The sequence below is a fragment of the Neodiprion lecontei genome, chromosome 6 (assembly GCF_021901455.1).
Source record: "Neodiprion lecontei isolate iyNeoLeco1 chromosome 6, iyNeoLeco1.1, whole genome shotgun sequence".
Classification (NCBI taxonomy): Eukaryota; Metazoa; Arthropoda; class Insecta; order Hymenoptera; family Diprionidae; genus Neodiprion; species Neodiprion lecontei.
In genome coordinates, this window is record NC_060265.1 from 9,959,704 (window position 1) to 9,973,629 (window position 13,926).

General features: G+C 37.7%; 1 protein-coding gene across 1 annotated transcript in view; it reads left to right on the forward strand.

Moving 5' to 3' along the window:
- Positions 1–13,715, forward strand: part of LOC107218395 (putative oxidoreductase GLYR1 homolog) — a 38,546-nt gene extending 24,831 nt beyond the window's left edge. The window contains exons 8-10 of the mRNA XM_015656251.2: positions 9,426–9,536; positions 9,674–10,118; positions 10,634–13,715. Of these exons, the coding sequence (XP_015511737.1) occupies positions 9,426–9,536; positions 9,674–10,118; positions 10,634–10,833 (756 nt within the window). The 3' untranslated portion in view covers positions 10,834–13,715. The remainder of the gene's footprint in view (positions 1–9,425; positions 9,537–9,673; positions 10,119–10,633) is intronic.
- Positions 13,716–13,926: the final 211 nt, after the last annotated feature.

A 13,926-nucleotide genomic window follows, 5' to 3' on the forward strand; every position in this document is an offset into this window, starting at 1 on the left:
AAGATTATTCACGAATGGTGGAAAAATTCTGTAGAATTTTTACGTTCTTAGGTTTACCGCGCTTCATTATTACTTGCTCCTCGTCTTCAACGAAACCAACATAGAATAAATATATTTCAACTTTCGCGAAAATTTGCTGATCGAGGGAGCGATTTCTCTCGACACGACTGTGAAGCCTTACAGACGGTATTGAGTTACAATTTATGTACAATCGGCATTTAATTACAAAGACTCGTATTCGCGTATTTCCTTCATTTATGGCGTATCGTTACAGCCGCTCGGTCGAACATAAAACGAATGTTGTCTCAAAAAAAAAAAAAATCCCGGCACCGGTATCGTTAACATTTCGGCAAATCTGCAAACAGGAATTTGACGATGTCAGAGCCTCGTCGGTTTATCATCGTGCAAAGTTTGCGTTGCGTAACGCGTCGATAAACGACATTTCGCACTCTCTCGATTCGGCGAACAGCTGTGTTCACGACCGAGGACAACGGAAAATAATCCGTCAAGTATGTAATTCCGAAGCCGGGTTCTGCTCTTTCGCATTCCGGCATCGCCTCGATCCTCTTTTTCTTTTTTCGACCGCTCTCTTTTTCCTTTCCTCGGCCAAAGTTAGACCGGGTCGCGTCGGCACTCGGTAATTTTGATCAGCTGTGTGAGACGCGGCGTTGCCAAGTCGCCCCTGTGACCCGGGATACCGGCGGATCAATACTCGCCGACTTGGCAACTCTGCAGTCAGCCATCTCCCACCGCTTTTATTTACCAGCCTTGTCTGGGGACGAACCCGGTTGCGGAGCGGAGAGCAGCCGTTCTGCGAGCGACGGATAATAACACGCCAGCCAACGAGCGCCGAGTTTATTCTCTTTGTTCCTTCCCGTCCAACCCGTCATCCTCTCTCCTCGTTTCTCCTACGCAGCCCGCCTCGCTTCGCCGGCTTGAATCTCTTTGGAAACCGCGATTCATTGTCACCTTATCAACGATCATATTTTTCGCCGATTTACCTTTCCCGCCCACGCCGTCCGTTGACCTTCTAAAACCGTTTCTTTCGAGGATGATCCTTATTTTCGCAAGGCAGCTGTTTATACCTACTCACGCGCATTGCGTAATTGCCTGCCCATTTCCGAGAGTTGGCTGGTACATTAGCAATGGCCGATGTAAACGGGTCGGAAGGGTTTTACACGACACAGGTTTCCAAAAATTCCCTGAACTTATTTATTGCCTCTCGAGTACCAACATCGTGTATCGAATGTTGTATCGCACATTTAATTAATCGTGAACGCTTTCCATGCTGAGTACGATGAGATGTCTATCTGAAAAGTATGTGTAACATGCGTTAGTTGTAAGATGTAAACCAGTAGATTTCCCCATCGCCAAAGGCACTGCAATAAAGTTAATAATATAAACAAGTTACTAATTTCTTGCAATATTTAGATATAGTTGCCATTTCGCAACCGTTGGTGTGATTTAACGATTTGATACGTTACGTAGCATTCCTTTGCTGTTCATTTTTATTTTGCAATCGGATTTCATTTAAATTGACTAAGTCATTCCACAGGAGTTGAGAATCTTCGGGCAGTGGTGTTTTTTTTTTTTTAACACAATTCCTGTAGTGTATTCAACATATTCTTTCCCTGTATCAGCATATACCTGTGGTCTTCTGAAACTTTATTACAAATACTTGGAAACTCCCGAAATGGTTCTAATTGTAAATGAAAATTATCAGGGCATTGAGATTTTAGATTTACGCTAGAGATGACTAGTTGAAAAACGTAGCCTGGTCTCAATTTCCGATCCCGATCGATACTTTGCGGAATACCCCGTAACTTACATGGGATACAAGTGATTAGTTCGAAATGTTTCATAAATCTAAAAGCGAACGAATCCGTACAGCCAGAAAAGTCATATTTGTCGATTAGAATTAATATAATATCGTGATAGGCAAAGGCTAAGAAACTGCGCGTTTGGCTTACTATAATTTTATTATGGTAATTCATTTTTCTACGTTTCTTGTTTACTCAGCTTTATCGTTTGGCTGCGCATTTCATCTGGGTTGCTTACGTACGTGTCAACATACCATTGGGATAACCAGTTTTAAAAATAACCTTCCGAATCGAACGATGGAACAACATAGTTGACTCCCGTCTGTCGACTCTAAGGGAGTCCTATAATTAAACGAATTCTCTGTGGAAAGTGAAATTACCAAACGAACGTGGATGAGCCGCATGCGGATGTGCCCACTGTCTATGCATGTGTTCCACGTATAGAAATAGAATGGACTCACGTCAGCATTGATGCCGTAACGGTATTGAGAACATTCGAAAGTTTTCAGAATCGTCTCTCCTTGGTTGGGCTAGGTTAGGTCACGTTAAGCCTGTGGGATTAATCCTAGGTAAAATCGATCGTCCAGCCCAGGCACGTTTTCAACTTTAACACCTTCTGACAAGCTTTAATCAACGAACTTCCGCAAATAAATGACAATCGTGTAACCGCGTGGCAGGTATAACAAGTCGCTACCAGAATGTATTCGAACTAATAGAAAATACTGAATCGTCGAATTGTGGAGGAAATTCTTTTGAAAACTCAACACCTTCGTCGCCGATTTATCTTGATTCAGATTACTTCAGAACCGAAGTTTTGGGAATTTTATTAAAACAGAGAGTTTAAATAATTCGAACGTTTCGCGTCCGTCAAAACTATCTATAATGAATTGCATCTTGTCAGTTTGAAAAACCTGGACTCGTCAAAAAATTTCACTTCAACTGGAAACCCTGGAACTTGGATTAAAAAAAAAAACACACAAAATAATATGCTGACTAGGTTATTACATGATGTTGAATATGCTTTATACCGGTCAAGGTTAACCCGCGTTACGTCTTATTGCGTGTTTAGCGCCGACTCTTTCTCTTCATCATCATCAGCAATACACGTATGGTTGAACTGTGACAAATGGATTGAACTCTTTTTGATTAATCGTGGCTGGTAGACATGTATAAAATTTTCGCGGCACGCGATCTGCTGCCTTAATATTGGTACCCCCGAGTTTCGCATATTTTCTCCGTAATGGCCGTGGAGTTGTATTTTGGACCACGGCTGAAAGTATATTGTACCCCAGGAGAGTCGCGGCTGCTACATCGACATAGTCATTGCAAATATATATACAGGCGTAATCTAGGTCTCGCCTACACAAATTTATCCTAACTACAACGCATGTGTACATTTAACACGAGAACAAGCCCTCAGGGTTGAGTAAGTTGCGGAGCATCGAGTCCGAAAAGCAGACCTTGAAATGGGCGAGGAGTGAAATGAATCTTGTGCGTGTGGCGATGTATGGGACGGTTAATTTGTTGAATTAATACGAAATGACGAAAAATAAGGCGGGCAAAGCTTTCTAACAGCCAGAATCGATACTAATGCGGTAGAATGGAGGGGAGCCTTTTCTCCCAGGTACAACCAAATGCCAAGGACTTCGCAAGGGCAAAGTGTAAAGACAATTTTGTTGTAACCGAGTGGACGGGATGGGCGAAATACCAAGGAATCCTACGACCAGGTAGACAGCAGCATACCTACGTGAACAAGAAAATGAAAACTATAGAAACTGTTTGGAACAGATCATGAATCGTTACAGAAATAAATTTAGATTTTTGTTGTTGTTTTAGTCTTCAGTCTTTTTCACGTATGCTTGTTGGCTTGTCCTGCAAATATTGAGAAAAACGATTTTTCCTCCACGTGTCAAATTTTGAGCTATCCGACAATCATAATAGTACCCATGCAGGCAACTCTAACAAAAATAACCATAACTGCATAACTTGTGTATAATGTACATCTACATGTACCTTTATCATACTCCATACTTGACTTTTTCTTTTCCCTGCAGCGATCAATAAATCGTGATCAACGAACCGCGTACCCACTCATACTTTACGAATACCAATTTAATGGACTGGGATGTCCGTTACTCCTAGTCTTACGATAGATGATAGTGTACACTATGAGGTACTGAACAAATATTTTTATAACCGACTAACCTCAGCTCGTCACGAATATTACAACAGAGTTATTGTTACCGTGGGACAGATTCACAACTAGGGTATGTCTGTCCGGGCTGTTTCTGGCTCGTTGGTCTCTCCAAGAATTGAACTAAAATGTACCGTTCTTTTCCTCTATTTATCGGATACGATTCTCGACGGTGAAACGTCTGGTTATTAGTTTGACGATTTGTCGGACGGGCGAAAACTGTTTATCGAATCAGATCCCTCGGGGTCGTTTCCTGGGTTATCACTGGGACGTTTACCTGCCCGGTAAAATTTCATAATCTCTTACAGGATCAGGGTTCAGTACATAGCGAAATACATTTATATGATGATGATTACTTGGTGTCGTTCCACCATCGCATAACTTGTGGGTGTGTAATCTTTTTCTTGGAAAAATTTTCGGTGGAGAATATGAAAAGGCAAAACCGCTGTATGCGACTGTAAGAATTATGCTTTAGTCACTGGACAGTATTGGGAAAAGTTTGGTGAATTTATAAATGAAGAATACTATTATTTCTGAACGGGCGCATTCGACTAAAATATATCATGAACATTACTATATTGTTATTTGCTGAAAGAAATGATGATCACGTACCATTTCAAAGATCAAAATCCCGGTTAGATGGGCCGTATATTTGTACTTAAAGGTCACTCGGTAAGGTCAGTCGTTTTATGAAACAATGTCACCGAGTGCCAAAGCTCGCAGGTGGTGGTCTAAATTCTTAGTTCTGATTTCGGTGGTTGCAGGTTACGTAAGCTTGCACCATGTGGGTAAAGTTGTTTCGGCAATGGAGAAAAAAAAGCTAACTGAAATGAACCGTAAAACATACAACGTATACAGATAAGATTATATGACATGACGTAATTGCGATTTTCAACGGTTTTGCGCCGACTGGAAAAATAACTTGAAAAAATTCTGTTTCCTCTTTGGGTCTTGGTATCACGTGCAGAGTGTATATTCGTCGGGAATTGAACGTGAAAGTTTTACTCAACGACCTTGAACTCTCACGGCACTTTTAGGGTCTCTATATACACAGCCGTAGGTGTGTCCGTCCCTTATACGGAAACTGGTGACACGGTAAACCGTAAATTGGATTAGCGAACATGTGACGAATACGCAGTATGTATATGATTCTATACCAGAATCTACATGCCTACTCGGAACATATTCAATGTGGACAGCTTGGATTTTGCAGACACTGTGTGTTGGCCTGCCTTTCGAAAACTCGCGAAAATGGAGATTTGCTAATCATTATTAATCCGAGGTCGTTCAACGTCGGTTTTTGTACAATTGGTTTTAGCACCTTGTAAACAGCTGCCGACTTCAGTACTATAGTCCTTTTTGTATGAAAACCATATAATTGAACGAAACTAAACCAGGTCAGCAGTGAAAATTGTATTTATCGAAAGCTCCGATTATGCTAAAAAAAAAAAATTACGTTAGAGCGAAACGCAACCAGTTGATCATTTTTCATTTTATTACTACAAAACATGCTCCAAGGAATACTCAATTATGTCAACACACATCCAGTTATGACAATTTCATCTGTTATTGCCAATGAAATAGCAACGCGCATTTTCTCCTTACACGTTATAAGGCTGTTACGGGGCTGTAGGAGAATATGAAAAGGTTAAGTGCAGCTCCGATATTCATTTATACCGTACCAATCCAGGCGTTAAAGTTTTCCCATTTTCTGTAGAATTTAACCTGACTCCGTTAACTAATTGATTCTGAGATATAGTAATCTTTGCCGTGTAACGTTAGGAGTCACATTTAATTTAAGGTTATCAAACTCATGAGTGTCGAGTGTTCGGTTGTGACCTTTTGCTTCGATCGAACGATTAGGTTTTCTTTTTCTTGATTTTGTACATTAGCATATGCAAATGATCATGAAAATTTTTGTGCGATGCAAATTAATGAGTTCGAAAAAAATTGATAAGCCAATAGCATTATATAAAAAGCAGTGCTTTGGCAGAGGTTTTCATTATAGACTTTGCGCAAATTAATTCATTCTAAACGAAGTTGTACTGAGTTCTGAGAAAAGTGAGAAGATTGTTACGCATAAGTTGCCGTGATTTAAATGAATATCAAAGATATCCAAAATTGTTTTGAACATTCCTAGGAGTCTTCTTATTTTAGCATTGAAAATCAACCTAGCGACTGAAACAGTCAGGGCCGTTAAGGTGCCTTGATATATCTAAATCGATTAAGATAAGCACCGAAGTCTTGTATGCATATACACACGTATAAATGTGTAATATCGATGGTTAAAAAATCACAAATTGTATTAAAAATGTTTCCAATCATCGTGTAAACAAAATTCCCGACACATTTTACCGTAATGACTTACGCTTGTCGTAATCTTTAAAAACGTCTTGTTCTTATCTGTAAACATTGAACTGACGTACAGATTATCCGCTAATGATGCTGTTGCTCTTTTCGAGACGTAATGCATGGTAAGAAAACTTTATTATCCATATACGTATACAAAACTTAAAAATACAATGTACAGCCATACTTTTATAAACAATAAAATTCACAAGAACCAAGATATTCTTTGAATTCCTGGATTGTGATGTGTGTACAACATTCACCAATTACATCGTGACTCCATACTGATCCCTATACCACTGTGGAGGTTAACGGTGATTGGATTATGCTTTAACGACACGGTCACCAAACCACAACGAAGTTAAACCCCGTAGTAACACGCTTCGCGATAAACCAGTTACGATTCCTGCGACCCCCCTCGAGTATACCGACCTTTATTCAGATCGTTCTATCCGACTGAGCTTCCGTCAGAAGGGATCTGATTACTGTATTCCTAAATTAGACCCTTTGATCTATCGGATCAACGATTCCGCAAGAGGAAAAAAAAATAATTAGTGATCAATAAATCAACTCGATCTTTCCCGTGAATACAACGAAGAAAAATATTCGTTTTCAACAAACCGAATTTGCTCTGTGGAACTTCACGACCGATTTCATTATAGTTTGAAAAGATCGCTACACTCAATGTTTCATTCAAGGATCTTCAACTAGATTGAATATTTTGTTCAGTCAAATCAGATTTTCAATTTGCGCCGTAAAAAGGTATACCGGTAGGTCAGCTACGAAATTATTGACCTAATGGCAACGTTGTAAAGCGGAAATTCTTTATCTTTAATTCGTGTTGAAGATGACTTAAACTCCAATTAACCGAATTGAAGTGTGACCCCAATTTCAGTTTACAATAGACAAACATCCCACCTTCGCAATATTTTATTATTCTCATCCAAATTTCTTATATACTTATGTACAGAATCACATCTATCTCCATTACGTGATCTGACAATAATTAAATTCCTCCAATGAAGATTGCATTATCAACTAGCAAATGAGAACAAAGGCTAGGCATTGCTGGTGACTTTATGGAAAATACCTATACGCCAAAATGCATAACCAGAATTCACCTACAGTAAACGTAGATTAAATTACGTTCACTGTTTCAAGGTACAATTTGGTAACCAATACTCAAGGGTAGCCACATATATCTTGCCTTGCAACCGACCACGGTTTTACACATATTACATACATGTGTAATATGCCGAGCTGTGTCAGTCACTCGAGTTTCTTGTTTACTTTTGTGAAATTCTTCGGTTTGAATCAATACCATCCTGTTGTTGTATAGTATAATAAGTCGGTCGAACTTGTGGTTAACTCGAATAAAATATGACTGTTTTCTTTCAACAAAGAAAAAATTCAGGCAACGAAAATGATTTGCCAAAACTACGAAGGTGTCGGTTTCGCTGCTTGAGTATGATATCTCGCTTCCTTCGTCATTCATGCATACCTATATATGCTTTTATACGCACGAAGGCGGAGGATTTTGTTAACTGTTTGCGCTGCAGTCGACGTGGCATCGACATTCATGTAATTGACCAGATGGATGTCGCATGCACGTTACCAACAGCAACAGACACATTTCGTTCGTCATTCTGGTCGCTGGCTTTTTTTATTAGATTCTTCAAATCTAGAATTTCCCTATTTCCTTCATTTTTTTCTAATATTTGTTTTAATGCTACTTGAAAGTTTGGCTCTTTTACATGGGTGATACACCCACATATTGTTTCTCTATTGCTTCGTTCCATTCTCTGGAGTGGAACGACTTTCGGTTCCTGACTTCGTAACGTGTATAACGACCACGCACGGTAATTATGACGGTTTCTGGTACACTGATACGCCGACGCTACACAACCGACGCCATTCCTTGTACCATATTCTCGAGCTAACGTACTATTTAATATGCTTACTCACGTATATGAATATATTTACACAAGCATGCAATCGACTTGCCGAAATTTAATCACCTATTCGTTGACGTAGGCAGCTTTCGTGTATATTATGAAATGTATGAAATTTTATCGGACACAGCTGATGTATTCAAGAGTTGTTGAAGATGTTAACAACGGAATAGCGGTTTTGCATGAGTGTTATTTTCAATATTTTCTTCCAGTTAGTCGCTCAAACTCTCAATAATATAAGCATATTTTTTTACTCAAAGTCTATCGTTGAACACCTTTGAACGATGACCTTTTATAATAACATGTCCCGGACTGCAAAATATGAGTAAATATTACGCTGCAGATTATGAGTTGTCTACAAAAAGATATTGAATTAAGCTGCTGTAATAATTACGTATACATTTTTTTCCGTTAAATATATTTGAAAATGTGAAAAAAAATGTTATCGTAATTCGGTTTCCTTAAGTAATATCTCAACGATCGAGGGGGCGAGACTGCATTTTCTTCCTTAAAGCAAATTCAGGTTTCGTCAATATCATCATGGCGTCGTTTGCTGATGTGGCGGCGTCGTTCCACCTCCTTCGCAAACGGCTGGAAAGAACAGCTGCCTACGTGACTGAGAGAAGCAAATGGCGTCCGGGTATCCGCCCTGGCGCCATCTGTCTGTTGGTTTCGGTACTTGTTTCTAGTGTGGAGAAACCCTAACAGGTGTCGCCTGCACCTCGCCTGATCCCCGTGCTAGGACCGAATCAACTCCGCGACGAACCCTTATCAATAAACGAATGATTCCACTTGAAATTTAAAAAAATTTAAATTAAAGAGATATAATTTTTAAAAAATTCAAATCATTCCTCTCATGAAAAACAATTAATTAGCATTTATCAACATGGAAAAAAAAGGTCCAGATTTTCTAGCTACTAATTTATTATATCAAAAGCCAGAAATAATCAGAACAAATTAGCATTAAAAATTGTATTTTTAAGTACGTAGGTGTTCTAGAAAATAACGACATGATCACTCGTTGAAGGAAACAATATTTTTATAAGCATTTTTAATATTTACTAATTTTCATGTCTTTACCTAACAGAATTCTGTTTATATTTTTTTCAGTGTACAGATTTTGTCAAGGCTGGCGCTGAACAAGGACTAACACCATCAGACGTAGTTTTGGCAGCCGACATTACCTTTTCTTGCGTAGCTGATCCCCAGGCTGCAAAAGATGTAAGTATACGATGATGTAATCATATAAGGAATCCATTTTGCGCGACCCAAATATAATGAAAATCTGGTGGCAAAGTATGAAGGCTGATTATTTGAAGTTTTTTTTACTACGTTTAGTGTACTTTTCTTTGTTTCAGATGGTGTTTGGTAACTGTGGAGTTCTCATGGAAATATCACCAGATAAAGGATATGTTGAAATGACAGGAATTGACGCTGAAACATCACAGGACATTGCAGAGGCAATAAATGCAAAGGGTGGACGATATCTCGAGGCCCAAGTACAAGGTAGCAAAACGCAGGCTCAGGAAGGCACACTCGTTATTTTGGCTGCTGGGGACCGTTCTCTATTCGACGAGTGTCAGTCCTGTTTTGAAGCAATGGGAAAAAACAGTTTTTACCTTGGCGAAGTTGGCAATGCCTCGAAAATGAACTTGGTTTTACAATTAATGGCTGGGGTTACTTTGGCTGGTCTTGCCGAAAGTATGGCTCTTGCCGATCGTGCTGGACTCCAGCAAAAAGATGTGCTTGAAGTATTGGAACTCACTTCTTTGGCTTGTCCTGCTGTCCTTGATAAAGGGAAAGGTAGGTAGATGATTATTGGAGGGTTTCTAGTAGTGGGCATCAAACACCTTACCCCCAGCCTGATGTAATTTCAATGAACGAATATCGATCAATTTTCTTGACCTGTTCCGCGCAGCCCACAAGTTACAACGAATACAAATGATTTGAAAGCATAAAACTTTTTACAAAATGGCTAGTTGAAAAATTATATTTTACTCTACTATGGCTTAATCGTCCTTATAAAATGTAGGGGACACTTCATGTCCGTTCTTGAAAAAATTGGTTAAATCATCATGAAATGACAAGCGTGCTTGATTAATTTTTACAAACCACCTCATCTTATCCACAAATGCACCAATTCTCAAAACTTTCCACGTATAACATTTGAATTCTAACGCATACAAGATAAATGTTATAAGTAACTCTTTAATCACGTTTCCAAAAATACGTGTCCACTACCAGACTTTATTATACTTCCGCGTTTGTTAAAGCGTATAACTATGAAGATATGAACACGAGTATTCTTTTTTCCACAGCTATCATTGAAGGAGGCTTCCCAACACAGCTACCACTTCAGCACATGCAAAAAGACTTGAGACTTTCGCTGGGAATGAGCGATCAATTGGAACAACCTTTGCCGTTAGCAGCAGCAGCCAATGAAGTTTATAAACATGCCAAGCGCCTTGGTTATGGTGAACACGACGCTTCGGCGGTGTATATTAGGGCCAGGTTCTAACAGGGTCTTGGTATTGTTGGATCGTGGGCAATTGATAATTTTTATTTATTGCAATATACCTACTCTTTGTGTCTCTAGATAAAATAATAAACTAATGCTCGCGAAAATCGACGTTTTAAAGTCTTATTTGAACGACAAAGGTACTTTTCAACACGCGGATGATATCAGTGTACGCATTGAGTAGGAGACGCACATTGGCGTTTACTGTCTACTGACTCGAGCGAATCGTTACATTGCTTTTGAACAATTATTGGAAGTGAGACCAGGTATGGAACAGTTGTGAAACAGGAGAAGAAAAGTGTATTTTTTTACGACAACTAAATGCTGAAGCAAACGAAGTAAGAAATAAACATACATTGCACGTAGTTATCAATCTGCAGTTATCAATCATAGTTGATGAAAAGTTCTTATTTTCTTTTTTCTTATTTCTCATTACCATTATCTCGAGCGCTGACATGAGTTAGGCCACTTCCAAGGGACTAATTTAGTCTCAGTGTATTAAACCATCAAATTGTGCAGATTGATAAAAGTCTCATCTTCGTGCTAGATTATCAATCCTTGAAAAATATGGGTCATCCGCAGTACCTCAATTTGACCGTGAATATTGTGGTTAAAAGTGAACAGCTTCAGTTGTTGGCATTATTATTATTACTATTGTTATATTTACGTCAAAAAATTAATGATGATTTTAACAGCAAATCGCTTCATTGATTAAGAATTTTTCTAAACAAGTATCAGAATTGTGTGACCTGACGAGGTACAACGTGTGGCTTTGTTATGTGTATATCTCAACGACGTCTTAGCGAGGGACGAAAAATCCGGCGTGTTTTACAGTAATGTGGTATGATCTCACATGTTTAAACTATTATAATTGATGCCTTTGTAATATTTTACTAATCAGGCGTATACATATCTGTATGTGCCAGGCTGCAGTAATTTTTGCATAACATACTATCCCCAAAATCTATCTGACACTGCATAATATAATTCTTAGAGCATGAAAAAACCTATAGTCCATATTTCGATATTCATATGAACCACGAGCATTAGAGTTTTCCAAACAGCGTAATCTGAGCGTGCAGAAAGTGAGTTGACGTAGCCACTTAGAAGTTGGTTTAAAACAAAAATGAGACTCATTTTATTTTGCACAAATTTAATGTACGTTAACTATACATTTAAAAGGGGATACATGATTCTTGTTTCCCTGAAAAATTTAATATTCGTATACAACATTATCATTATAGAAGGATAATATTTTGATTAGATACGACAATTTGAAAAAATTTAATTTCTCACCTTTTTTGTTACATTTTTCGTGCCAGAGAGAAAACGAATTGATCATATAGGAGCGTTGAACGCCTCAGGGTCTGTGATTATTCTTTTACCCATTGTGCTAAACCATTTGGCAGAGGGGCTGATTTGATTTGACAGTTTGGGACTGAATAATAATTTGCAATTATTTGACTATTTTGTAGATAATTATAAGGTCTTATAAAGGTTTAATCAGAAAATTCAGTTATTTAATAATTTACGACTTTGTTAATCCGGATGAAAATATCGTTCCTCACAAATCATTTATGAAGTTGCTGTTGTACTAAGATAGTACAATGATCTGAATTCATATGATAAATACAGCGAATTATTTCATAACCCTTTACCTCGTCGTAACTGGGACTAAGATTGTTTTTTTTGTTATTTTTTTTTTTGTTTCTAAGATTCACGTATCCTTTGACAGAGTTGTTCCGCATTGGAAAGAAAGGAACCAGCGCAAACGTTTAAGTGACAGTAATTTTTTATTCATATGCCTAGAATACAGGGATATTGGATAGGGACTACCGTGTTTTATTAAGTTTGTAATCATAAGAATGAATATATGAACAAATAAATTATCATGCGTGAAATTTCCCGCACGCTGCGCAATTTTCGTGATTTTAATATCAAAAATCCGTGAATGATTTAGAATTGATTATTGTATGATATACTTTACTGATCTTAGTATTGAGTACATAGAAATTTTTAGGAATATTTTCCTTATTTTACGGATGTAAACCCTGCGTGTATACATATAACCGGATTTGTTGAATACAATTGCATAATTGTACATGTACGTACCACTTATACATAGTTCATAACGTAAGCTAAAACATTAATAGGAAAGTTCATTTTTAATTTTACTAAACGTTTTTTTTTTTTTCTCTCTCTAATCTTTTAATCACGGGATTAGGACTGGTGTCCAAACTTGCGAACCTCGTAACAAAAAAGAAAATATTCCAAAATTACTAACAGTATATAGAGCGAAATTATTCAACCATTCTACACTGCCATGTACGATTGAACGAGCTCTTTGGTACGATCAATGTAAACGGTCAATGCGTATAAACACAAGGATATGATGCGATACAATATAAAAGGTATAATAGGGGGACACGCTTTTGTATTCAGATTTTGAAAATTGATATGAATGGAGAAAAACGCGGGACAAGTTTGGTATAATCGAAATTACAGAAAAGTCTATCATTGCATGTAGCATAGCAAACAGCAGTGTTTATTTGAGTATTGGCTATACGCTATGTATCATCATAATTTAAACTAGACATATTCAACAGAATGATGAATAAAGAAAAAAATATATTCAAAAAATAACACAAGAAATGGAATAAATAATTATTATAATATGTACAATGTAAGAAACAATAGCATTATCAATACAATTCTATAGACAAACATATATAATATAAATATTAAGTGTAAAAAAAGAACACAGAAAATAGTTGAAAAGTGTGTGTGTGTGAGCATGTCAACGTCATCATCGACTTACGGCCTACACACACGTATATGTTTTGTCACGATATGTTTTTGAATAAATATCTATTTGAATTATACGATCATCTCGTGTTTATTTATCACTTACACCTACCAAATGAGAAGTAAGAAGAAATCTTTGTGTTACTAATTCTCCTCAATTTTAGATCAAGTTAGTACCGTATCTGGGGTAAATATTATGTCCAAATTTCAAATGTGAACGCAGAGTATATTGGCACTAGATGAATTTTTTTCTAAAGTAACTCAAAATTACTCACGGTCGGCAAGTCC